This window comes from Oncorhynchus kisutch, linkage group LG27, assembly GCF_002021735.2.
Source record: "Oncorhynchus kisutch isolate 150728-3 linkage group LG27, Okis_V2, whole genome shotgun sequence".
Classification (NCBI taxonomy): domain Eukaryota; kingdom Metazoa; phylum Chordata; class Actinopteri; order Salmoniformes; family Salmonidae; genus Oncorhynchus; species Oncorhynchus kisutch.
In genome coordinates this window covers 26615094-26641929 of record NC_034200.2, presented here as the reverse complement: position 1 = coordinate 26641929, position 26836 = coordinate 26615094, and the positions used below count along the sequence as shown (strand labels likewise).

The following is a 26836-nucleotide window of genomic DNA, read 5'->3' as shown; positions in this document are numbered from 1 at the left end:
TGCAGACAAATCATGTGAGCTCAATTCATCCTTTTCAACTTTTTGCCTTGAATCAAAGCTGTGCATTACCCAAAACATATTTTCTCTTTTGCCCTCTTCTCTAAAATCAACTCTTTTTCACACCTCCCTCACTCCTTTTCTCTCTCCCTCCCTCTCTCCTGAAACACCTCCTCCCCTTCCTTCACTTTCTATTGGAGGGCTTGGAGGCTGCAAGAGACTGGGGTTGTTGTCAGCTCTGGTCAAGTAGTCTACTCATTTCAAAGAGTGTTGGGTCAAGGGTTAAGTTGTCTCCAGTTTGTGGCTGCTTGAGTGGCACTTTGCTTCAGAGGAGGCTTTTTTTCTCCTACTTCCATTGTGTTCAACAAGTTAAGCACTTTAAAAGGAGTTTTCTGAAAGACTTAGAAAACAGTGAAATGATATCTGGCCTTGATCTCTCAACGTTTACCTCAACACACACAAGCAAACATCAACACACAATCACACAAACACTATTGCAAGTAAATACACAATGTAGGAACACATGCACACATATAGAGGAAGATGTATGAACCAGTGGAGGCTCCTCAGAGGAGGAAGGTGAGGACCATTCTCCTCAGGGAATTTCATTCTTTTTTAAAGTTAAACATTAAGAAAGTTATCCTTTTTAGATAAAAATCTACCAAATATATTCACCTCACCAAATGATTGATTAAAACACACTGTTTTGCAATGAAGGTCTACAGTAGCCTCAACAACACTATGTAGGGTAGCACCATGGTGTAGCTGGAGGGCAGCTAGCTCCCTTCCTCCTCTGGGTACATTAACTGCAATACAAAACGTAGGAGGCTTATGGGTCTCACCCCCTTCCATAGACCTGCCCAGTAACTATGACAACTTACGGAAGACATCCTCCAAACTATCAGAGTTCTAGCAGCATGAACTGACATGTTGTCCACCCAAGTCAAAGAATCAGAGAATTAATCTAGTAATGAAAGCATAATCTACAGCTAGCTAGCAAGGCAGTGCATAAAATATGGTGAGTAGTTGTCTCAAAGAGAGAGAAAGACAAATTCATATCTTCAAAAATGGAGAAGCAAGAGAGAGAGAGAGAGATTTTGTCTTTTTTTTCACTTTCAGTTTCACTTACTTAGCTAGAAAATGCAGCTAGCTAGTTTAGCCCACTCAAATGCCCTGCTCAAACAGAGGGATGCTATGTTAGCTAGCTGGCTATGACTATCGAACACAAAACTGGAACACTTCCAAGTCAAGGTAAGCTTTTGGTTTTACTAATTTATTGCCACCGGGGCCCGCTTGTGTAACTGCTAAATTGCTTACTGACTATACACTGTAACATTACTGCAGGAATGAAGCAGGTTTACTATGGTGCTAGTTTTGTTAGCTGTGTTGACTATGACCGTACTTTAGCTAATATGGTGACATCTATGTAGGCTGTGTGTAGAGGTTATGATATGGTTTGGCTTGGAACATATTTTTTCTCCTGGTCACATACAACTGATGGGTTGTGAATTGAAGTACCCAAACGAAAGGAAAAGGTGAGAGGGTGATAGCACATAGATGCGAGAAGGAATACAACGTGGCTGCTATAAAAGTGAACTGTGTTTATACGTGATCGGGGATGTATTTATTCTGCCGATTCTGTTGAAAAACGTTTCTAAAACAGAATCAAATGGAAGGAAATGGGGATAAACATACCTGAATTTGTCACATAAAAACTCTTGTTTGCAACTGTTGGACTAATGATTACACCCTAGATCAGCTAGATGCAGGCAAGAGTGTTCAAGGCAGTATTGAATGTGTCACTGTCTGTCCATGTGTCACTGTCTGTCACCTGTGCACCTATGTTGTAAACTTTCATTCATAGGCTAGGTTGTGCAACCTCATGATGGGTATAGAGAAAATGAGAGTATCGTTTAGTAGTCTAAACCTATCGATGTTACATTGAACTGAGTGAATGGAATATGAATGACAGTCCTCCAATAGGAAATAAGACCATGCTTATGGAGAAAGAAAATTGTCCTCCCTCATCTTAAACGGCTCCGACCGCCACTGGTATGAATTTATACATGGATACACACACATACACACTTACACACACCATATAAAATGAGTGACACTACCAGCTGCAAACACCTGATCCCCAGGTTCCCCCCTTCACAAAGAGAAAAAAATAAGGAAAGAAGAAGAGAAGAATGAGAGAGTGATAAAAACACAGATACCCATAACTTGTGAAGTGTCAGACAACTGGCTGAGTGTTTTTCTTTCTGCCGGGGCGCTGGGATCGGAACGTTTAGCCCTCTGAACCCCAGGTGTGTCGCAAATGGTGCCCTATTCCCTACATAGTGCACTACTATTGACCAGAGCCCTTTGGGCCCTTTGGGACCTGGTCAAAAGTAGTGCACAATATAGAGAATAGGGTGCTTTTTGGGAAGCAATTCCAGTCTGAACCCCAGAGAGACAGTGGCAGTGACTAATGTCCCAATGTGTCTGTGGTGTTGTGTTTAGATCGTTTACAGAGAGATCTGCTTTAATCATTACGGGTTTGAAGGGTCCCCCGGGGAGCAGGAATTTGTCTGGAAGCAGTGTTTATGAAAAAGGATATATTTATGAATGAGTCTTTAAAGTGTTGGGGAGCCGCTGCAGCGAGAGAATACATGAGAGGATGAGAGCACCAACGGTCCACCGTCAGTCATGGCAAATGCTTGTTCTTAGGAAGACCACAATATGGTTTACTTCCTGAAATGACTGGAACTGAAATTGAATTGACCCAAACCCCGGTGAGTGCATGAGTGTGTGCTTACAGTGATGGGGTTGGTGGATGGCAGATTCTTTCAGTTATTCTCTTGGAAAACAAACATATCCTATTGCAGGGAAAACATTTAACCTTAAACAAGGATCTTTGATTGGAAATTTGAAAAGAAAGAAATATTATCTTTGTTCTAAATTTGGGGTAAAGATGTGTCATTTTCCAGTAAGTCATCCAGTGGATGGTCACTTGGGACATTGCCATCTTGTCTTGTCTGTGTCATTGCTCTTTTGGCTGCCTTTCCCTTTCCCTTTGTTTAATGAAATTACGGTATCTAATTTAGATGTAACTAATGTAGATGTCCTGAATGAGCTAGTAATCTGCTCTCATCAAGTATATTGCCCCAAGTTCAGAACTGGTTCATAACTTATCCTAACTCATAGTTAACTCAAAGCTAACATTTTCCATTTACAGTTTTCCATTTCAGTAATTTAGCAGACACTCTTATCTAGAGCAACTTACATTACTCTTAAGATTTTAAAAAAAAGTACTTTAGTACATAATCAAGATTGTAAAGACAGACACACATTGGTTTTAAATAAATTAAAACACTTCAGCCTGTACACATTTTTTATTTTATTTTATTATAAATAGTAAATAGTGCTGCATTTGACAAGACATATTCCAACCAAAATCATTTTATGCAGTCATAAATGAAAATTATATATGTTTACAAAAGAAACGAGGCAGAAAAATATAGGTGTACAGATGTAGGATCTTAATTTGAGCCAGTTTGATACAGTGGGAAAATACTGCTGCAGCAACTGCAAATGTGAATTATTATGTGGATTATAATGAATAGACATTTATGTAGGGGTTGATTCATTTTTCGTAATGAAAAACAAGTCTGAAGTTTCAAAGTGGAAATTATAAACTTCAGAAGCCTTTTAAAAAACAAAAATAACCTACAATTTCCTGTGTTTAAGATCCTAGATCTGCTGTTTAAGATTTATGGGTCAGCACCAGCACCACTGAGTATTAAGATCAGGGATACTAACAGAGGTGGACTGAATAAATACTAAATGAACAGAAGTGGTATGTTTCATCAGGTCCAATTAACACTTGACTGGACTATGTGACTGGTAGCCTGGTCCCAGATCTGTACGGGCAGAATCTTAACTTGAGTGTATATAACTCAGATTTATACTCAAATCTCCCATCTGCAAAAAGTTACCTGTACATGCATGGATCTTGTGTTAGGATTCTTATTGCTTTAAAAGTGATCTGAGCCTTCCAGTCTCCAAAGTGCCCTTTTCAGTGGTGGCATATATTATTCTTTTTGTATACATTTTTTGTCGTTGTTGTTCTGAGTGCGCTCAAATCGGTGGTAAATTCTCATCTATGCTTCAGAACCAAAAAGTTGTGCTTCTTGATTTTTGACCAATGACCAGTCATCAATCAGCATTGGCGCGCAAAGGCAGGCGCGCATATCCAGATGAATGACCAGAACACTTGTTTCATTTCCTCCAATTCTACGTGCCAAATACAGAGTAGGCCTACGTTTATCATCCATATAAAATACAGTTTAGCAATCTACTATGGACACATATTTGCCCGAACAATAGGCTAGGTGGCGATTTGATTGGTAATTTCCAAATTTCAGATAGGGCTAATTTGGGTGGCTACTGCTGGCTATATGTCTAAAGATAAGCAGCTGTAACGTCGCACTGCTTTCAATATTATGGAGTGAAGATGTAATATTTTCTGGTGAATTTGTTACAATAGTTGTAACGAAGAACCAGGCTACAGGGCTGACAACAAGCACTTTGCAGGCAGGTTGCCCACCAAAGTGACATCATTTTCCATACGATCCTGCAACCTCCTCTACAAGTAGGCCGTTTGACTTTGCTTGCTCTGGACTCCAGAGAAGTGACTGTAATGACATGCTACATTTGCGCACACGTGCATGTGCGTGCGCTGGGGTTTACATGTTTTGTAGGCTGACCACTCCTTTTTGGGGGTCGCGGGTCAACGAATATGAAAAACCCTGGGATACATGATCGTGGCAACAAATGGAGTTGTTTTGGATTTAGTAACGGTAGGCAACAGTATTTCTTACCATATTCTATTTTGACTGGAATTGTGTGGGTCATTAATTTTAATAAGTGCAGCATTAATTCCAGTTCAAAATAGTTTCGAGAAATACTTTGCTCATCAGATTGTGCTGCTTTCGCCTCTTGTAAAAATTGAAGCTGCTGCGGGAATTTCTTTGAGGGGGCACCCTACTTTTTGTTTGAGCACATGCCCCCCAAAAGGTCTGTGCACTGCCCTGCAAGCAACCCAGCTATCTTTGTTTTTCTCAATACAATATAGATTACAAAAAGAATGTAGAAGGCTAGTTGAGGAGATGTGTCAGTTCATTTCATCTGAGGCACTTCTTTGGGTTGAAGCAGCTTCCATCTACGACTGTATGTCTCTATCTCTCTGTCTCTCTACTATCAACCGAGATGGGTGAAAGACTGAGTCCACTGTCCAGACCTTTACTTTAACCCTACAGTCATGTTACGAATCAAATTGATGGCGGTTTTTCTTCTCCTGATAGAACCAATTTCATTTCCCCAAATCATGTGAAAAAAATACATAGTATCAGTGTACAGTATAAGACATTTCCCTAAGACATTGTGAGTGCCATAAATAAAGCATTGTGGCTGAGTGAGCGGTGTGCCTATTGCAGGTCCATAGATAGATCACCGTTAGCCTCAGGATCGTGCCTTAAAAACGTATTTTCCTCCCATCACATTGGCCTCGAAGGCGCATCCATGGAAGAAAAACAGCTTGCAAGTCCTCTCCCACTCTCTCCCACTTATTACAAATCAAAGGCAGAATCTTGACTGAGTGAATTTTGTTTTATTCACCCTTTTTTCATTTATCCTCTGCCTTACTTCCTCTTCTTCTCCTTCTCTCTTCAAGCATGGAGAGCAAGGCGTGCTTGGTTTTCAGAGCATGACGTGAAGTGCGAGTGGGGCGAGAGCCAGGTAACTGGAGAGGGCTCCCCTTTGGTTCTGATTATCCCATTGAGACTCCCCCACATCCCCAACCAGGGTACCCCATCCCAAAACAACCCCCCTCCGTCCATTTCTCTGGGTTGTCCCTTCTCCTCAGGGGCTGGGTAGGGAATAGGCAGGGGGGGGGGGGGGGGGATTTCTCCGGAGTTGTACTGTCAGGTTGGCCAGAGATCTCGTCCACTCCTGGCCATGTTGGGGTTTCAGATAATGAAAGGCACCTGAGAGAGAGGGGGGGGGGGGTGTTAGAACTGTTCTCCATTGGGTTTCATGTCAGTATCTCAAATCAAACTGTATTTGTCACATGCGCCGAATACAAGTGTAGACCTTACTGTGAAATGTTTACTTACAAGCCCTAAAGTAAACTAAAGTGAGAAAATTATACAAAAGTAACACAATATCATAACAATAACGAGGCTATATACAGTGGGTACCGGTACCGAGTCAGTGTGTGGAGATACAGGTTAGAGGTTGTTTGTACATGTAGGTAGGGATGAAGTGACTGGATAGATAATAAACAGCCAGTAGCAGCAGCGTAAAAAACAAATGGGGGGCAGGTAGCCTATTGGATAGGGCGTTGGGCCAGTAACCAAATGCTTGCTAGATCGAATCCCTGAGCTGACAAGGAACAATTCTGCTGTTCTGCCCCTCAACAAGGCAGTTAATTCACTGTTCCTTGGCCGTCATTGTAAATAAGAATTTGTTCTTAACGGACTTGCCTAGTTAAATAAAGGTTCAAAAGTAATAGTCCGGTGGCGGTACCGCTTGCCATGCGGTAGCAGAGAAAACAGTCTATAACTTGGGTGACTGGAGTCTCTAACAATTTTATTGGCTTTCCTCTTACACCATCTATTCCTGGATGGCAGGAAGCTTGGCCCCAGTGATGTACTGGGCTGTATGTACTACCCTCTGTAGCGCCTTACAGTCAGATGCCGAGCAGTTGCCATTACAGGCGGTGATGCAACTGGTCAGAATGCTGTTAATGGTGCAGCTGTAGAACTTTTTGAGGATCTGGGGACCCATGCCAAATCGTTTCAGTCTCCTGAGGGGGAAAAGGTTTTGTTGTGCCCTCTTCACGACTGTCTTGGTGTGTTTGGACCATGATAGATCGTTGGTGGTGTGGACACCAAGGAACTTTGAAATTCTCGACCCGCTCCACTACAGCCCCGTTGATGATTTCCTGTAGTCCATGATCAGCTCCTTTGTCTTGCTCACATTTAGGGAGAGGTTGTTGTCCTGGCACCATACTGCCAGTTCTCTAACCTCCTCCCTATAGGCTGTCTCATCATTGTCGGTGATCAGGCCTTCCACTGTTGTGACGTCAGCAAACTTAATGATGTTGGAGTCGTGTTTGGCCAGTCGTGGGTGAACAGGGAGTACAGGAGGGGACTAAGTACACACTCCTGAGGGGCCCCAGTGTTGAAGATCCTACCCTTACCACCTGGGGGCGGCCCGTCAGGAAGTCCAGGATCTAGTTGCAGAGTGAGGTGTTTAGTCCCAGGGTCCTTAGCTTAGTGATGAGCTTTGTTTGCACTATGGTGTTGAACGCTGAGCTGTAGTCAATGAACAGCATTCTCACATAGGTGTTCCTTTTGTCCAGGTGGGAAAGGGCAGTGTGGAGTGCAATTGAGATTGCGTCATCTGTGGATCTGTTGGGGCGGTATGCGAAATGGAGTGGGTCTAGGGTATCTGGGAGGATGCTGTTGATGTGAGCCATGACCAGCCTTTCAAAGCACTTCATGGCTACCGACGTGAGTGCTACCAGACAGTAATAATTTAGGCAGGTTACCTTCGCTTCCTTGGGCACAAGGACTATGGTGGTCTGCTTGAAACATGTAGGTATTACAGACTCGGTCAGGGAGAGGTTGAAAATGTCAGTGAAGACACTTGTTCCGCGCATGCTTTGAGTACACATCCGACTGGCCCTGCGGCTTTTTGAATGTTGACCTGTTTAAAAGGTCTTGCTCACATCGGCTACCGAGACCATTATTACACAGTCATCCAGAACAGCTGTTGCTCTCATGCATGCTTCAGTGTTGCTTGCCTCGAAGCGAGCATAAAAGTAATTTAGCTCTTCTGGTAGGCTCGCGTCACTAGGCAGCTCGTGTCTGGGTTTCGCTTTGTAGTCCGTAATAGTTTTCAAGCCCTGAGAAATCTGACAAGTGTCAGAGCCGGTGTAATAGGATTCAATCTTAATCCTGTATTGACGCTTTGCTTGTTTGATGGTTCATCGGAGGGCATAGCGGGATTTCTTATAGGCGTGTGGATTCGTTTTTGCTTGTAAGCAGGAATCCGGAGGATAATATTATGGTCAGATTTGCCAAATGGAAGGCGGGGGAGAGCTTTCTATGCATCTCTGTTTGTGGAGCAAGGGTGGTCTAGTTTTTTTCACTCTGGTTGCACATGTGACATGCTGGTAAAAAAATTGGTAAAACTGATTTAAGTTTGCTTGCATTAAAGTCCCCGGCCACTAGGAGCGCCTCTTCTGTGTGAGCATTTATTTGTTTGCTTATGGCCTCATAGAGTTGGTTGAGTGCAGTCTTAGTGCCAGCATCGGTCTGTGGAGGTAAATAGACAGCTATGAATAATGCAGATGAGATCTCTCTTGGTAGATAGTGTGGTCTACAGCTCATCATAAGGTACTCTACCTCAGGTGAGCAATACCTCGAGAATTCTTTAATATTAGACATCGCGCACCAGCTGTTATTGACAAGAAGCTTACCAGACGTAGCTTCTCTGTTCTGTCGGTGCATTGAAAATCCCTCCAGCTCTATATTATCAGTGTCGTCATTCAGCCACGACTCGGTGAAACATAAGACATTACAGTTCTTAATGTCCCGTTGGTAGGATAATCGTAATCGTAGGTCATCAATTGTATTTTCCAATGATTGCATGTTAGCAAGTAGAATTGATGGCAGTGGGAGTTTACTCGCTCGCCTACGGATTCTCAAAAGGCAGCCCGATCTGCGTCCTCTTTTCCTCCATCTTTTCTTCACGCTAATAACGGGAATCTGGGCCTGTTCCCGGGAGAGCAGTATATCTTTCAAGTTGGACTCGTTAAAGGAAGAAGCTTCTTCCAGTTTGTGGTGATTAAACCCAGTTCTGATGTCCAGAAGTTATTTTCGGTCACAAGAAACAGTTGAAGCAACATTATATTCCCAAAAAGTTTTTAAAAAGTTACAAACAACGCAAAAAAAAACGAACAAAATAGCACAATTGGTTACGAGCATGTGTGTCAGGGTAACATCATGTCAGTGTCTACCTCCTGTGTCAGGGTAACATCATGTCAGTGTCTACCTCCTGTGTCAGGGTAACATCATGTCAGTGTCTACCTCCTGTGTCAGGGTAACATCATGTCAGTGTCTACCTCCTGTGTCAGGGTAACATCATGTCAGTGTCTACCTCCTGTGTCAGGGTAACATCATGTCAGTGTCTACCTCCTGTGTCAGGGTAACATCATGTCAGTGTCTACCTCCTGTGTCAGGGTAACATCATGTCAGTGTCTACCTCCTGTGTCAGGGTAACATCATGTCAGTGTCTACCTCCTGTGTCAGGGTAACATCATGTCAGTGTCTACCTCCTGTGTCAGGGTAACATCATGTCAGTGTCTACCTCCTGTGTCAGGGTAACATCATGTCAGTGTCTACCTCCTGTGTCAGGGTAACATCATGTCAGTGTCTACCTCCTGTGTCAGGGTAACATCATGTCAGTGTCTACCTCCTGTGTCAGGGTAACATCATGTCAGTGTCTACCTCCTGTGTCAGGGTAACATCATGTCAGTGTCTACCTCCTGTGTCAGGGTAACATCATGTCAGTGTCTACCTCCTGTGTCAGGGTAACATCATGTCAGTGTCTACCTCCTGTGTCAGGGTAACATCATGTCAGTGTCTACCTCCTGTGTCAGGGTAACATCATGTCAGTATCTACCTCCTGTGTCATGATAACATCATGTCAGTATCTACCTCCTGTGTCATGATAACATCATGTCAGTATCTACCTCCTGTGTCAGGGTTACATCATGTCAGTATCTACCTCCTGTGTCATGATAACATCATGTCAGTATCTACCTCCTGTGTCATGATTACATCATGTCAGTATCTACCTCCTGTGTCAGGGTTACATCATGTCAGTATCTACCTCCTGTGTCATGATAACATCATGTCTGATGGGTGAGAGGGGTAAATAGTGGGTGAAGGTGTTGAAGAGAGCAGTGAGAGGTAGAGAGAATGGAGGATGTAAGGAAGAGGGCAAGAGGGGGTGAGGGAGTTAAAGAGAGGCAGATCTGGCGCTTTCCCCTTTGGCTGGTCTGTACTGTACTGGGGAGAGTTAGAGTTGGCCTGCCTGCCTGCCCTGGCCACGTTGGTCCTGTCTGTGGCTCTGCTCCAGTGATCAATAACAACTCAGACTGCATCTGACCTCCACAGGGACACATGTTTCCAATCCCTGCCTGCCAAAGGCCATTTCGCTCCCCGTTAAAAAGACCCCCTCTCAACCCCACCTTCCACCCAACTCTCTCTTACCAACAACCCCCTACCCCTGCCCTCACGAGCTGTTTGCACATGGGTCCCCAGCTTGGACCTCCCCAAATTAATGACATCAAGATGCCGCTACTGACGGGCCAGTCAACATGTGGTAGCGTGCCTCCCCCGCCCCTCACCCCACCCCACTAACTCTCCCTCCTCCTCCCCCGCCTGTCAAACATGCTTTGGGGAAGCCGCTCCTTTGATTTGGGGAGGTATCTTCGTTACCTAGGGGTCATTACATGGCTAGGTGAACGAGCGGAGGGTTTGATGGTCCAGCTCATCACACAGGTTTGTGAAAGGTCACAGGCTGATGGTTATGGGGGAGAGAGGCCAACCGACATACTTCTGTATCTGGTCATGTAGATATATGGTGTGGGTAAATGCTCACAGGTAATAGTAATGGAAACTGAAGTGCCCCCTCGACTACTAGCCGTGTCTCTGACATATGTGTAATGTCACACTGGTTGTGTAATGTCACCGCCTGATTTGTTGGCCTTTGCAATTAACATGGGTTATTATTCTGAAAATCTAAACCTTGAGTATGGTCTCTAATCATGGGAAATTGTAGGGTATGTAGAAATGAATGGAGTTAGTATACCTTTAATGCTAATCTAATGCGTCTTTCATAAAGATATTTTAACAGACATTCTTTTCAGAATGAGTTACAATCAATGCATTCAAACAACAAATGTGTCTAAAATAACCACATACAAATACACACATATACATATATATATATTACTAACAGTCCCAGTGCTACAATAAAACATGTTCCTAACAGTCCCAGTGCTACAATAAAACATGTTCCTAACAGTCCCAGTGCTACAATAAAACATGTTCTTAACAGTCCCAGTGCTACAATAAAACATGTTCTTAACAGTCCCAGTGCTACAATAAAACATGTTCTTAACAGTCCCAGTGCTACAATAAAACATGTTACTAACAGTCCCAGTGCTACAATAAAACATGTTCTTAACAGTCCCAGTGCTACAATAAAACATGTTACTAACAGTCCCAGTGCTACAATAAAACATGTTACTAACAGTCCCAGTGCTACAATAAAACATGTTGCTAACAGTCCCAGTGCTACAATAAAACATGTTCCTAACAGTCCCAGTGCTACAATAAAACATGTTCCTAACAGTCCCAGTGCTACAATAAAACATGTTCCTAACAGTCCCAGTGCTACAATAAAACATGTTGCTAACAGTCCCAGTGCTACAATAAAACATGTTCCTAACAGTCCCAGTGCTACAATAAAACATGTTCTTAACAGTCCCAGTGCTACAATAAAACATGTTACTAACAGTCCCAGTGCTACAATAAAACATGTTCCTAACAGTCCCAGTGCTACAATAAAACATGTTCCTAACAGTCCCAGTGCTACAATAAAACATGTTCTTAACAGTCCCAGTGCTACAATAAAACATGTTCTTAACAGTCCCAGTGCTACAATAAAACATGTTCTTAACAGTCCCAGTGCTACAATAAAACATGTTACTAACAGTCCCAGTGCTACAATAAACCGTACGTAATATTCCTAGTTCAAAAACCCACCTTGCTTTGTCCGTACTGTCCGTACTGGTAGGAGGGGTGGTGTTCCATGGCGTAGGCTGGTGAGCTGTAGGTGGGTGGGCAGTAGGACTGGGAGCTGGGCATGCTGGTCAGGCCTGGCAGACCCTCCAAGCCCCGTTGGGAGCCGTGGCAGCTGGCCGCCATGCCAACCCCGGGCTCAAGCCCTCCGGTCAGGGGAGAGAGGGCAAAGTCACTCTGGTGGCTGGGCTGGTGGGGTACTCCTCCTGGGTTCAACAGCCCCATTACCTGGTGAGAGAGAGGAGAGAATGGAATGGAGTGAGGTGTGATAGAGTAGAGTAGTGTAAATTAGGGTAGAGTAGGGTAGAGTACAGTACAGTAGGGTAGTGTAGAGTAGAGTAGGGTAGGGTGAGTAGGGCAGAGTAGGGAAGGGTAGAGTAGTGTAGAGTAGTGTATGGTAGGGTAGAGTAGGGTGAGTAGCGTAGGGTAGGGTAGAGTAGTGTCGAGTAGAGTAGGGTAGGGTGAGTAGAGTAGAGTAGGGTAAGTAGGGTGAGTAGAGTAGAGTAGGGTAAAGTAGGGTGAGTAGGGTAGGGTAGAGTAGAGAAGGGTAGAGTAGAGTAGGGTGAGTAGAGTAGGGTAGAGTAGTGTAGTGTAGCGTAGGGTATAGTAGGGTAGTGTAGAGTAGAGTAGGGTAAGGTGAGTAGAGTAGAGTGAGTAGAGTAGAGTAGGGTGAGTAGAGTAGGGTGAGTAGAGTAGGGTAGAGTAGGTTGAGTAGAGTAGAGTGAGTAGAGTAGGGTGGGTAGAGTAGAGTAGAGTAGAGGTGGGTAGGTTGAGTAGAGTAGAGTGAGTAGAGTAGGGTGAGTAGAGTAGAGTAGAGTAGAGTAGAGTAGAGTAGGGTGAGTAGAGTAGGGTAGGATAGGGTCATGTAGAGTAGGGTGAGTAGAGTGGAGTAGAGTGAGCAGAGTAGGGTGAGTAGAGTAGGGGTAGAGTAGGTTGAGTAGAGTAGAGTGAGTAGAGTAGAGTGAGTAGAGTAGGGTGAGTAGAGTAGAGTAGAGTATAGTAGGGTAGGGTAGGATAGGGTAGGGTGAGTATGGTTTTATAGAGTAGGGTAGGGTGAGTAGAGTAGAGTATAGTAGGGTAGGGTAGGATAGGGTAGGGTGAGTAGAGTAGAGTATAGTAGGGTAGGGTGAGTAGAGTAGAGTATAGTAGGGTAGGGTGAGTAGGGTAGGGTGAGTAGAGTAGAGTATAGTAGGGTAGGGTAGGGTAGGGTGAGTAGGGTTTTATAGAGTAGGGTAGGGTGAGTAGAGTAGAGTATAGTAGGGTAGGGTGAGTAGGGTAGGGTGAGTAGAGTAGAGTATAGTAGGGTAGGGTGAGTAGGGTAGGGTGAGTAGAGTAGAGTATAGTAGGGTAGGGCGAGTAGGGTAGGGTGAGTAGAGTAGAGTATAGTAGGGTAGGATGAGTAGGGTAGGGTGAGTAGAGTAGAGTATAGTAGGGTAGGGTGAGTAGGGTAGGGTGAGTAGAGTAGAGTATAGTAGAGTAGGGTGAGTAGGGTTTTATAGAGTAGGGTAGGGTGAGTAGAGTAGAGTATAGTATAGTAGGGTAGGGTGAGTAGAGTAGAGTATAGTAGGGTAGGGTGAGTAGGGTAGGGTGAGTAGGGTTTTATAGAGTAGGGTAGGGTGAGTAGAGTAGAGTATAGTAGGGTAGGGTGAGTAGAGTAGAGTATAGTAGGGTAGGGTGAGTAGGGTAGGGTGAGTAGAGTAGAGTATAGTAGGGTAGGGTAGGATAGGGTAGGGTGAGTAGGGTAGAGTATAGTAGGGTAGGGTGATTAGGTTAGGGTGAGTAGAGTAGAGTATAGTGGGGTGAGTAGAGTAGAGTATAGTAGGGTAGGGTGAGTAGGGTAGGGTGAGTAGAATAGAGTATAGTAGGGTAGGGTGAGTAGGGTAGAGTATAGTAGGGTAGGGTGAGTAGGGTAGGGTGAGTAGGGTAGAGTATAGTAGGGTAGGGTGAGTAGAGTAGAGTATAGTAGGGTAGGGTGAGTAGGGTAGGGTGAGTAGAGTAGAGTATAGTAGGGTAGGGTGAGTAGGGTAGGGTGAGTAGAGTAGAGTATAGTAGGGTAGGGTGAGTAGAGTAGAGTATAGTAGGGTAGGGTGAGTAGAGTAGAGTATAGTAGGGTAGGGCGAGTAGAGTAGAGTATAGTAGGGTAGGGTGAGTAGAGTAGAGTATAGTAGGGTAGGGTGAGTAGAGTAGAGTATAGTAGGGTAGGGTAGGATAGGGTAGGGTGAGTAGGGTAGAGTATAGTAGGGTAGGGTGATTAGGTTAGGGTGAGTAGAGTAGAGTATAGTGGGGTGAGTAGAGTAGAGTATAGTAGGGTAGGGTGAGTAGGGTAGGGTGAGTAGAATAGAGTATAGTAGGGTAGGGTGAGTAGGGTAGAGTATAGTAGGGTAGGGTGAGTAGGGTAGGGTGAGTAGGGTAGAGTATAGTAGGGTAGGGTGAGTAGAGTAGAGTATAGTAGGGTAGGGTGAGTAGGGTAGGGTGAGTAGAGTAGAGTATAGTAGGGTAGGGTGAGTAGAGTAGAGTATAGTAGGGTAGGGTGAGTAGAGTAGAGTATAGTAGGGTAGGGCGAGTAGAGTAGAGTATAGTAGGGTAGGGTGAGTAGAGTAGAGTATAGTAGGGTAGGGTGAGTAGGGTAGGGTGAATAGAGTAGAGTATAGTAGGGTAGGGGTGAGTAGAGTAGAGTATAGTAGGGTAGGGTGAGTAGAGTAGAGTATAGTAGGGTAGGGTGAGTAGAGTAGAGTATAGTAGGGTAGGGTGAGTAGGGTAGGGTGAGTAGAGTAGAGTATAGTAGGGTAGGGTGAGTAGAGTAGAGTATAGTAGGGTAGGGTGAGTAGAGTAGAGTATAGTAGGGTAGGGTGAGTAGAGTACAGTATAGTAGGGTAGGGTGAGTAGAGTAGAGTATAGTAGGATAGGGTGAGTAGGGTAGGGTGAGTAGAGTAGAGTATAGTAGGGTAGGGTGAGTAGAGTAGAGTATAGTAGGGTAGGGTGAGTAGGGTAGGGTGAGTAGAGTAGAGTATAGTAGGGTAGGGTGAGTAGGGTAGGGTGAGTAGGGTAGGGTGAGTAGGGTAGAGTATAGTAGGGTAGGGTGAGTAGGGTGAGTAGGGTAGGGTGAGTAGAGTAGAGTATAGTAGGGTAGGGTGAGTAGAGTAGAGTATAGTAGGGTAGGGTGAGTAGAGTAGAGTATAGTAGGGTAGGGTGAGTAGAGTAGAGTATAGTAGGGTAGGGTGAGTAGAGTAGAGTATAGTAGGGTAGGGTGAGTAGGGTAGAGTATAGTAGGGTAGGGTGAGTAGAGTAGAGAATAGTAGGGTAGGGTGAGTAGAGTAGAGTATAATAGGGTAGGGTGTGTAGAGTAGAGTATAGTAGGGTTGGGTGAGTAGAGTAGAGTATAGTAGGGTAGGGTGAGTAGGGTAGGGTGAGTAGAGTAGAGTATAGTAGGGTAGGGTGAGTAGGGTAGGGTGAGTAGAGTAGAGTATAGTAGGGTAGGGTGAGTAGGGTAGGGTGAGTAGAGTAGAGTATAGTAGGGTAGGGTGAGTAGGGTAGGGTGAGTAGGGTAGGGTGAGTAGAGTAGAGTATAGTAGGGTAGGGTGAGTAGGGTAGGGTGAGTAGGGTAGGGTGAGTAGAGTAGAGTATAGTAGGGTAGGGTGAGTAGGGTAGGGTGAGTAGGGTAGGGTGAGTAGAGTAGAGTATAGTAGGGTAGGGTGAGTAGGGTAGGGTGAGTAGGGTAGGGTGAGTAGAGTAGAGTATAGTAGGGTAGGGTGAGTAGGGTAGGGTGAGTAGAGTAGAGTATAGTAGGGTAGGGTGAGTAGAATATAATTTAAAATAGAATAGAATAAAAATAAAAGTAAATGAAATAATACTTTGTCTCATACAGATTATGCATAAATACAGCCCTTTCATGGCTCAATCCAGTTACAAACGCACACTAACATGGCACTTCTTTATACACATACTTTTGCATAGATCATGCAAAGATGTAACTAGGACATACAGTATGCGTGAAAGTTCAACTTGAGCACTCATATCACGAGTTAGGGTATATACAGAGTCACACTGTGCAGATTGGAGTTGCTGTGTCAGTGAAGACAAGAGGAGCGTTCCAGATGGAGGAAGAACAACAGGAATTTACTACAGCAGGAAAGTTGTGTTATTAAACCCCACTGGGCCTAAAATAAATTCTGTCAGTTCACATCAGAGAAATGTCAGTCTCTTGAAGCGTTAGCTACATTTTCCAGGAATATATATTTTAAGACATGTTACTGGCATTCTTTGAAAGCAGTCCTGTATGTAACAAGGAAAATGTATAAAACATATTCATACATCCGACTTCCCACAAACAAAGCCATAAATTATATAAAAATCATGCACTGCTTTTATGAGACTTTGTGAGGCAACTCTGCCACTTTTCAACCTCATATTATTTATTCTGTAACTTTTAATCCTATCATGTCACAGAGAAGCATCTTTTTAACCACAGATCATAGAAACAACCCATTTTCACATATGTAGACACTGGTTTGGTACTTGAGATAATGAATGGAGGTTGAAAATTGGTTAACATTTATACCTCTTCATTTACTGACCAAACCATACCTATTGATTCTTATTTCCTACTGATCATGACTATGTAACTTGGTGTAATGTAAATCAGTAGTTAGCAGGCATAATAACCTCTCCCCTCCCCCTCTCCTATCTTCTCCTCTCTATTCCTCCCTCTCCTCTCCCATCATCCTCTCTCCTCTCCCATCATCCTCTCTCCTCTCCCATCATCCTCTCTCATCATCCTCTCTCCTCTCCTATCATCCTCTCTCCTCTCCTATCATCCTCTCTCCTCTCCTATCATACTCTCTCCTCTCCTATCATCCTCTCTTCTCTTCTATCATCCTCTCCCCCCTCTCCTCTCTTCTCATCCTCTCTCCTCTCCTCTCCTATCATCATCTCTCCTCTCATATCATCCTCTCTCCTCTCATATAATCCTCTCTCCTCTCCATCATCCTCTCTCCTCTCCCATCATCCTCTCTCCTCTCCCATCATCCTCTCTCCTCTCCTATCATCCTCTCTCCTCTCCTATCATCCTCTCTCCTCTCCTATCATCCTCTCTCCTCTCCTATCATCAGCTCTCCTCTCCTATCATCATCTCTCCTCTCATATCATCCTCTCTCCTCTCCCCTCTCTCCTCTCCTATCATCCTCTCTCCTCTCCTATTATCCTCTCTCCTCTCCTATCATCCTCTCTCCTCTCCTATCATCCTCTCTCCTCTTCTATCATCCCCTCTCCTCTCCTATCATCCTCTTTCTCCTCTCCTATCATCCTTTCTCCTCTCCTATCATCCTCTCATACTCTCCTCTCCTATCATCCTCTCCCCCCTCTGATCTCCTATCATCCCCTCTCCTTTCCTCTCATCCTCTCTCCTCTCATCCACTCCTCCTCTCTCTTCTCTTTCTTATCATCCTCTCTCCTCTCCTCTCATCCTCTCTCCTCTCCTATCATCCTCTATCCTCTCCTCTCATATCATCCTCTCCTCTCATATCATCATCCTCTCCTCTCATATCATCATCCTCTCCTATCATCATCATCCTCTCCTCTCCTATCATCCTCTCCTCTCATCCTCTCCTCCTCTCCTCTCCTATCATCCTCTCCTCCCCTCTCATCCTCTCCTCCCCTCGCATCCTCTCCTCCCCTCGCATCCTCTCCTCCCCTCTCATCCTCTCCTCTCATCCTCTCTCCTCTCCCCTATCATCCTCTCCTCTCATCCTCTCTCCTCTCATCCTCTCTCCTCTCCTCCTCTCTTATCATCCTTTCTCCTCTCCTCTCATCCTCTCCCCTCTCCTATCATCCTCTCTCCTCTCCTATCATCTTCTCTCCTCCTCTCTCCTCTCATCCTCTCTCCTCTTCTGGTTGTGACCATGAGAGACACATTATACTGTGTTCACCCAGACACATGGTTCTTGTTACATGGTTTCCTAACTGACGGACGGACAGGGGAGCCTGCGTCGTTTAGGGACCGCACAGTTCCGTTCCTATTCCGTGCTAGCTAGCCTTTTCCCCCACGAATGTCTCTGTGCAAGTTTTACTGTATCCTATAGAATTGAACATTTTGTTCATGGAGACTAATTACTATGTTCAATTTCCAGTAGACCTACCATGAAACATAAAAATGACAAACATATTAAAAGACATCCACAATACAAAACCTATGGTAAATAAATTTTTGTATTCAGTGTGTACTAGATAAAACAGGTGGTCTGTTCAACAGTGTGTATACTTTTATGAATGACCTTTTGTGTGTTTGGACAGTATAGTAAAGGAGAAAAACAGACGTGAATAACCCATTCCTCTTTCTCTCCCTTTCACCCCACCCCACCCCCACCCCTCTCTCTCTCTCTTCTCCCTTCCTCCCTCTCCAGCTTTCTCATTTGATGCCCAAATTCACCGTGTCCTTGTGGGGCCAACAAGGAGAGGCCACGGGGTACGTGGGAAAAAGGAGTATGATTCTTTAACACATTTCCAATAAGCGTGTATGTGGTGTGTGCGTGTGTGTGTGGAACTTTTTGTTTCTGATGTCAAGGGTTAAGAGGTTTCCTTGGTGATACATCGTGAACAGCTGCATGAGAGTTGGCGTGAGAAGAGGTGTCGTCAAAACGAGGGGGAAATAGGTGGAGTGAAAGGGACCTTTAGAGAGATATGAGAGAGAGAAGAGATAGGGGAGAGAGAGAAGAGATAGGCGAGAGAGAGAAGAGATAGGCGAGAGAGAGAAGAGATAGGAGGGAGAGAGAAGAGATAGGAGGGAGAGAGAAGAGATAGGGGAGAGAGGAGAGAGATAGGAGAGAAAGAGAAGAGATGGGAGAGAGAGAGAAGAGATAGGAGAGAGAGAGAGAGAGAAGAGAGAGATAGGAGAGAGAGAAGAGAGATACCTAACACTAGCTCCTAACCCTAATTCTAACCTTAAACCTATACCCCTAGAAATAGCATTTGACCTTGTAGGGACCAACAAAGTGTCCTCAGCTGGTCCCCAATTCTTTTTACTATTCTTGTGGGGGCTTCTAGTCTCCACAAGTATAGTTAAAAACGTCCACACGCAAAAGGCCGGACAGCCACACACACACTATCTGTCTAAGGGTATGTAATTTACAGGAGCGCTGTCAGAGGAATCTAACCTAATGCGTCTGAGGAACATGCTCATGTGTGACTGACTACAAATGGGAAACATATGGAGGTTAACACACCCCATTCATCTCACAGTGTGTGCGTGTGTGTGTGTGTGTGTGTGTGTGTGTGTGTGTGTGTGTGTGCGCGCATGTGCGTGTGTGTGTGTTGAAGGTGAGAAAGTATACAGGAAGGTTTTTTGGACATGTTCACCCAGCTTTTGGGCCCCTGAGTGGCGCAGCGGTCTAAGGCACTGCATCTCAGTGCAAGAGGTGTCCCTGGTTCAAATCCAGGCTGTATCACATCCGGCTGTGTTTGGGAGTCCCATAGGGCGGCACACAATTTGGCCGGGGTTGGCCGTCATTGTAAATAAGAATTTGTTCTTAACTGACTTGCCTAGTTAAATAAAGGTTCCATAAATGAAGATAATACCATATAGATGTGAATTACATGTGGATGTTGTACTGCTGAGTATTTAATTAACACATACAGTGGGGAGAACAAGTATTTGATACACTGCTGATTTTGCAGGTTTTCCTAGGTACACTTCAACTGTGAGAGACGGAATCTAAAACAAAAATCCAGAAAATCACATTGTATGATTTTTAAGTAATTAATTTGCATTTTATTGCAAGTATTTGATATATCAGAAAAGCAGAACTTAATATTTGGTACAGAAACCTTTGTTTGCAATTACAGAGGTCATACGTTTCCTGTAGTTCTTGACCAGGTTTGCACACACTGCTGCAGGGATTTCGACCCACTCCTCCATATAGACCTTCTCCAGATCCTTCAGGTTTCGGGGCTGTCGCTGGGCAATACGGACTTTCAGCTCCCTCCAAAGATGTTCTATTGTGTTCAGGTCTGGAGACTGGCTAGGCCACTCCAGGACCTTGAGATGCTTCTTACGGAGCCACTCCTTAGTTGCCCTGGCTGTGTGTTTCGGGTTGTTGTCATGCTGGAAGACCCAGACACGACCCATCTTCAATGCTCTTACTGAGGGAAGGAGGTTGTTGGCCAAGATCTCGCGATACATGGCCCCATCCATCCTCCCCTCAATACGGTGCAGTCGTCCTGTCCCCTTTGCAGAAAAGCATCCCCAAAGAAGGATGTTTCCACCTCCATGCTTCATGGTTGGGATGGTGTTCTTGGGGTTGTACTCATCCTTCTTCTTCCTCCAAACACGGTGAGTGGAGTTTAGACCAAAAAGCTATATTTTTGTCTCATCAGACCACATGACCTTCTCCCATTCTTCCTCTGGATCGTCCAGATGGTCATTGGCAAACTTCAGACGGGCCTGGACATGCGCTGGCTTGAGCAGGGGGACCTTGCGGGCGCTGCAGGATTTTAATCCATGACGGCGTAGTGTGTTACTAATGGTTATCTTTGAGACTGTGGTCCCAGCTCTCTTCTGGTCATTGACCAGGTCCTGCTGTGTAGTTCTGGGCTGATCCCTCACCTTCCTCATGATCATTGATGCCCCACGAGGTGAGATCTTGCATGGAGCCCCAGACCGAGGGTGATAGACCGTCATCTTGAACTTCTTCCATTTTCTAATAATTGCGCCAACGGTTGTTACCTTCTAACCAAGCTGCTTGCCTATTGTCCTGTAGCCCATCCCATCCTTGTGCAGGTCTACAATTTTATCCCTGATGTCCTTACACAGCTCTCTGGTCTTGGCCATTGTGGAGAGGTTGGAGTCTGTTTGATTGAGTGTGTGGACAGGTGTCTTTTATACAGGTAACGAGTTCAAACAGGTGCAGTTATTACAGGTAATGAGTGGAGAACAGGAGGGCTTCTTAATTAAATTAAAACAGGTCTGTGAGAGCTGGAATTCTTACTGGTTGGTAGGTGATCAAATACTTATGTCATGCAATAAAATGCAAATTAATTACTTAAAAATCATACAATGTGATTTTCTGGATTTTTGTTTTAGATTCCGTCTCTCACAGTTGAAGTGTACCTATGATAAAAAATTACAGACCTCTACATGCTTTGTAAGTAGGAAAACCTGCTAAATCTGCAGTGTATCAAATACTTGTTCTCCCCACTGTATGTCCTCAGAGATGAGATTAGATAAAGCATTAGAGGGAAGATAACTGTGTACAATCCCTTTGATAAGGCAACCTGATCAAAAAAGCCTGTTTGTATGTGTGTGTGAGACTGTATGAACGCACGTATGTGTCTCAGCCAGTCTATGTATTTCTCCAGCTCCTCTGCTCTGTGATTGAAGCCCCGGCGCTGTCTCTGTTTTTCGGTGGTTCCGGGGATTAAGCCTCAACGCTGTGCAAAGCCCGACCACTCGCTGCGCTGGTGAGAAAGGATTCCACTGGTATGCAACGGATCAGCTAGCCAGACGCCTGAGACCCCATGCGACAGGGATCTAGCCCACATTACACTGGGCTAGGCTAGAATGGTCATATAGTTCCCTAAGCCTTTATGTTTTACTACCAACCGAAGCACCACCACTCAGGGCATAGGCCAAACTAGTCATAGCATAGGACTAACTCACTGGCGACATATTCATACACTACTGTTAAAACAACATATAAACAAAGTGTAACATTCACAGAGCTACACCACAGGAACTGATCTTTCACTAACTAAAGCCCCAAATAACTCCAAATACCACCAAGAAATACCATTCAGAACTGATAAACGATCAGATAACTCAAAAGAACAATAAACTGTAACAATCCACAGTATTGAGGCTTTGCTGTGTAAAAGGACTGCAGAGTTTACATAGCTTTGTTGGTATGTCTAATTGTAACGTTTTAGAGGTTTTAATAAACTCACTGTTAATGTAAAAGAAATGTATTAATTTACATTCCCTCTCTTGTATTCATTTACATTCCCTCTCTTGTATTCATTTACATTCCCTCTCTTGTATTCATTTACATTCCCTCTCTTGTATTCATTTACAATCCTCACATAAATGCCATCCAGTCTGAAATGCAAATGAGCATATTCCAGTATACATCCAAATTTACAGATGAATACATTAATTAAAACAAATTAGTCAACAAAGTGAGTAATTTGCATAAATTACACACCACATTACTAAGGGATAGATTCCTTCATTGCAATCAATTAGCACACTGGAACGTTCCATGATTGCAATTCCATATGGAAACAAACATTCCCGACGTGTGCGTTTGACTGTGTGTGTGTGTGCGTGCCAGTGGCTTGTATTCATGGATGCCAACGGAAGCCAGGCTTCCCCAAAATAATTACCAAGAAAAAAATACAAAACATAGAAAATAATTTAGCTTTCGTCACTCTGTTTCATAATTTTCATTCAATTCGGGAAAAGGCTATGTGTCTCTCACCAGAGAAAGCATCTGAGTGAGCAAAACAGCACCCCTCTCACTCTGTATATGTAGCCCATCTATCTGATTCTGTCTGGTCAAAAAGAGTATGACATTGTTGCTGCCAGTAGCATTGAATGCAAGGGAAGCCAGCAAGCATTTGGCCTCCCATGATAATAAAAAATTATAATAATAGCCCATCAGCGTGGAACTAAACTGAGTGAGCTCAACTGTGAATGGTCCTGGCGCACCAAAAAAAAGTGTCAAGGGTATTTGGTATTTTATTAGGATCCCCATTAGCTGTTGCAAAAGTAGCAGCTACTCTTCCTGGGGTCCACACAAAACATGACATAATACAGAACATTAATAGACAAGAATAGCTCAAGGATAGAAGAACATTAATTTAAAAACGGCACATGTAGTGTACATATCAATACATACACACAAACTGTCTAGGTCAAATAGGAGAGAGGCTTGTGCTGTGAGGTGTTGCTTTATCTGTTTTTTAAACCAGGTTTGCTGTTCATTTGAGCAATATGAGATGGAAGGGAGTTTCATACAATAATGGCTCTATACAATACTGTACTCTTTGTTCTGTATTTGGGGACTGTGAAAAGACCCCTGGTGGCATGTCTGGTGGGGTAAGTGTGTGTCAGATCTGTGTGTAAGTTGACTATGCAAACCGTTTAGAATGTTCAACACGTTAATGTTTCTTATAAAAAGAAGAACTAATGCAGTCAAGGAAGCCAGTTTGGATTTGGCTTCACACCAATCACATCACACCAAAAGCCAAACAAAATGTACATAAAAAAGTTGAATTGAGCATCTCGTTGTGTTGTTGTCCTAAAATGTACCCTTTCCTAAATTAGCAAAGGATGGAGACAGAGATTTGGACTTGTGGTTTTACTTAATTCCCAGTATTGGTAAATGATTATAATGGCAATTCGGATCCAACCATAAATTCATACATTGTGCCCCTTGTCCGAGAGGATGGAAATTCAATACGTAGGTAGATGTAGTAGGCTAATGTTGACTAGCTGGCTCACTGTTGCCTAGGAAAGGAAGTTAGGCTAGCAGCAAGAATATTATCCAGGTAGCCTAGGACAACAAAAACTAAAAGCTTATACTGTATGACAGAGTCATAGACCGTTTCGGCAACATGACAGAGAGGAGGATGGCATTGGTGAGTCAACATGTTTGTTCTACTTGCAATCACACACACACACACACATAAATCAGTGCTATGGACAACCACATCATATTTAGCGTACGTTGACTGGACTAAATTGTTGTTGGCATAATATAGTTGCCACTGTATTAGACTAAGCAGAGGTGATTTGATGATGTTGAAATGGTGCTGGAATAGTGGAGGCAGCTCCTGTTTTCTTTGCGACATGCGGTAACTCTCTGTGGCTCTAAATCTATAGTTGTTTAGTAGTTCGAAAATGTGAGAAACATTACCTTGCTTGACCCTGCTGTAGGTCTTGTAACTGTTTGTTACATGCAATATGTTTTGTGGACTTCACCGGACAGATGTTGCTCTCCAGTTTTGTGATGAAACAGGTGTGGTTGAATTTATTCTGCCACTGTGTCATCTTATTGTCTCGCCCTTAGGCCTATATATATCACAGTGTCAAGGCATATGAACTAACAGGTTACAGAGCAAACAACACAATTATGCACATAGGTTGTAATATGGCTTATTTTTCCTGGCTTGGCTTCGCCAGTAATTTTACCCACGCACCTCTACTGCTGTGTGCTTGCACATGTGTGCCTGTCTCCCTATGCAAGCTAAGATAGCCACTCTCTCTAAGCTAAGGAAAGCCCAGTTTGTCTCAGGGAGGCTGATGGTGAAAACATCTACGAGAGAGAAGCATCTTTGGCCTCCAAGCAGAGTAAAGGTAATCTAATGGATTTGGCCTCCTAGTAGAGATGAAGGCATCTCTGTGTGTGAAGTCTACTCTACTCACAGCTAATCAGACATGGAATAGTGTTACCAAGGGGTGGCTTGTGGCTAGTTAGCACTAGCTTGTGAAGGAACCAATGTGGTTGGGTTAATGCTGTTCAAGTAGTTAAAGTAGTCAGTTATTTCCCAAATGGTTTTACAGATCACCATGTTGACATTGCTGATGAAAATGACAAGCAAACACACAGCCACACAGACACACCCCCTCGGGGTTCCTCTTGTCATAGAAAGAGAGGAAGATGTGCCTGAAGCGTTCCTTTTTATCACCACTAAGCAGGACACTGATGGAGGCCTGAGAACCTCTCTTTCTCATGGGGTGAGGACCCAGCATGCATTGCGTGGGGCCTGGCCACCCTTTGTGGCAGTTAAAAGCTTGTTTTCCGCCTGTTAGGATGGCCCCGTCGCCGCGTACCGAACCCCCCATGGACGCTGATGACTGTGTAATCGGCCATAATTGTCTTTTCAGATTTCATTTGTGTCATCTTCCTCTCTCACACACCCTCCATCTTTTATTGTCTCATGTCTATTCATATGCTAGCGGTCCATATTCAGATGAGAAGAGACTTTTTGCTAAACTGAAATGATTTAGTATCGTGTATTGTTGACAAACATCCGGTTTCGAGTTTGTCACCTGTTTGACTACCTTGTTGAACATGAAGAGATTTACTGTTGAGATGCTACTGAAAGGCTTAAGACATGCCGTTGAAATGTTGCGGATAGTTGCTAAATGTCAGTCTCTTTGGATAATATAGTCTGCTGCTAGCAAAATGTCAGTCTCTTTGGATAATATAGTCTGTTGCTAAATGTCAGTCTCTTTGGATAATATAGTCTGCTGCTAGCAAAATGTCAGTCTCTTTGGATAATATAGTCTGTTGCTAAATGTCAGTGTCTTTGGATAATATAGTCTGCTGCTAGCAAAATGTCAGTCTCTTTGGATAATATAGTCTGCTGCTCAATGTCAGTCTCTTTGGATAATATAGTCTGCTGCTCAATGTCAGTCCCTTTGGATAATATTGTCTGCTGCTCAATGTCAGTCTCTTTGGATAATATAGTCTGCTGCTAAATGTCAGTCTCTTTGGATAATATAGTCTGCTGCTAAATGTGATAAATGATTATTCTATTAGCTACAGTCGGGACTGAACAGTGAACTGACCTGTGGTGAAAGACCATTGCTGATGCTGGGGTTGACTGAGTTGGAGTGGCCGGACGGAGGCACGAAGCTTTCCGAGTAGCCGGAGAAGCCATGGCGTCCAGAAGACAGGCAGTAGGCAGAACTACCGTCCTGGGCCCCCGCTGAGGAGCTGAGCCCACCCTGGTGCACCGAGGTGGGGGGGAGGGGCTGAGGCCTGAGGACCGTACTGGGCTGCTCTGACACTGCAAGGAGAGAACGATGGAGAGAGAGAAAGAGATCGAGTGTGTGAGAGAGAGAGGGATTAATGGATTAATGCTAGGCTATTTATTTTGAGTCAAATACATCAAGTCATGGACTGTTCTCTCTGCTACTGCACGGCAAGCGGTAGCGATGCACCAAGACTGGAACCAACAGGACCCTGAACAGCCATAAGACTGCTAAATAGTTAACCAAGTAGCTGCCCGGGCTATCTGCATTGGCCCTTTTTGCACTAACTCTCTTGTCTCATCACAAACTGCTGTTACTGTTTATTATCTGTCCTGTTGCCTAGTCCCTTTATCCCTACCTATATGTACATATCTACCTTAATTACCTCATACCCCTGCACATCGACTCGTACTGGTCTCCTATTCTCTCTGCATTGTTGGGAAGGGCCCATAAGTAAGTATTTCACTTTTAGTCTACACCTGTTGTTTACAAAGCAGGTGACAAATAACATTTCCACTACAAGACCACGGTACTTGGCCTACGGAGCAGCAAGAGGAACTGCCCTTCCTTACCTTCAGGCTATGATCAACTCTACACCCCAACCCGAGCACTCTGTTCTGCCACCTCTGGTCTCTTGGCCCTCCCACCCCTACTTGAATGCACTAACTGTACGTGCCGCTCTGGACAAGAGTTCCTGCTAAATTACTCAAATGTAAATGTGATTTGTAGATGAGCTTTGGTGTGAAGGTATAAAACAAGATCAGAGAGAGAAATAGAAGGTGAAGTTGTGCTCACTTTGTGATATGGAGGTGGGAGGGTAGGGGCTGTCTGACAGCTGATAGGGCTGCAAACTCGACATGGCCGAAGGTGGGAAACCGCCAGGGATCAGGTGATTAAATGCCATCAGCTGATTGGCTCCTGCCTGTTTTCTCCACCTGGCTCTCCTGTTGCTGAACCACACCTAATAAAAATCAAATAAAAGATGTGAGAATCAATTATTGTGAAAAATAGAAAATCTGTGTGTGTGTGTGTATGGGAATGCTAACGTGTATTCATTGTGTGTGTATTTAAACACTTCTGTGTGTGTGTGTGTGTGTATTTGTGTGCGTGTGCAAGTGTGAATAGGCATGCCTATGTGAGAGTATTCATTGTGTGTGTGTGTGGT

The 26836-nt window shown here is 44.1% G+C and overlaps 1 protein-coding gene across 1 annotated transcript in view; it reads right to left on the bottom strand.

Annotated features, from left to right (window-relative positions):
* Positions 1-3368: 3368 nt before the first annotated feature.
* LOC109872372 (paired box protein Pax-3-like) overlaps positions 3369-26836 on the bottom strand; it is a 40304-nt gene continuing 16836 nt past the window's right edge. The window contains exons 6-9 of the mRNA XM_031807353.1: positions 26467-26632; positions 25486-25706; positions 11886-12149; positions 3369-6026 (exon numbers count right to left, since the gene is read on the bottom strand). Coding sequence (XP_031663213.1) covers positions 6009-6026; positions 11886-12149; positions 25486-25706; positions 26467-26632 — 669 coding nt within the window. The 3' untranslated portion in view covers positions 3369-6008. The remainder of the gene's footprint in view (positions 6027-11885; positions 12150-25485; positions 25707-26466; positions 26633-26836) is intronic.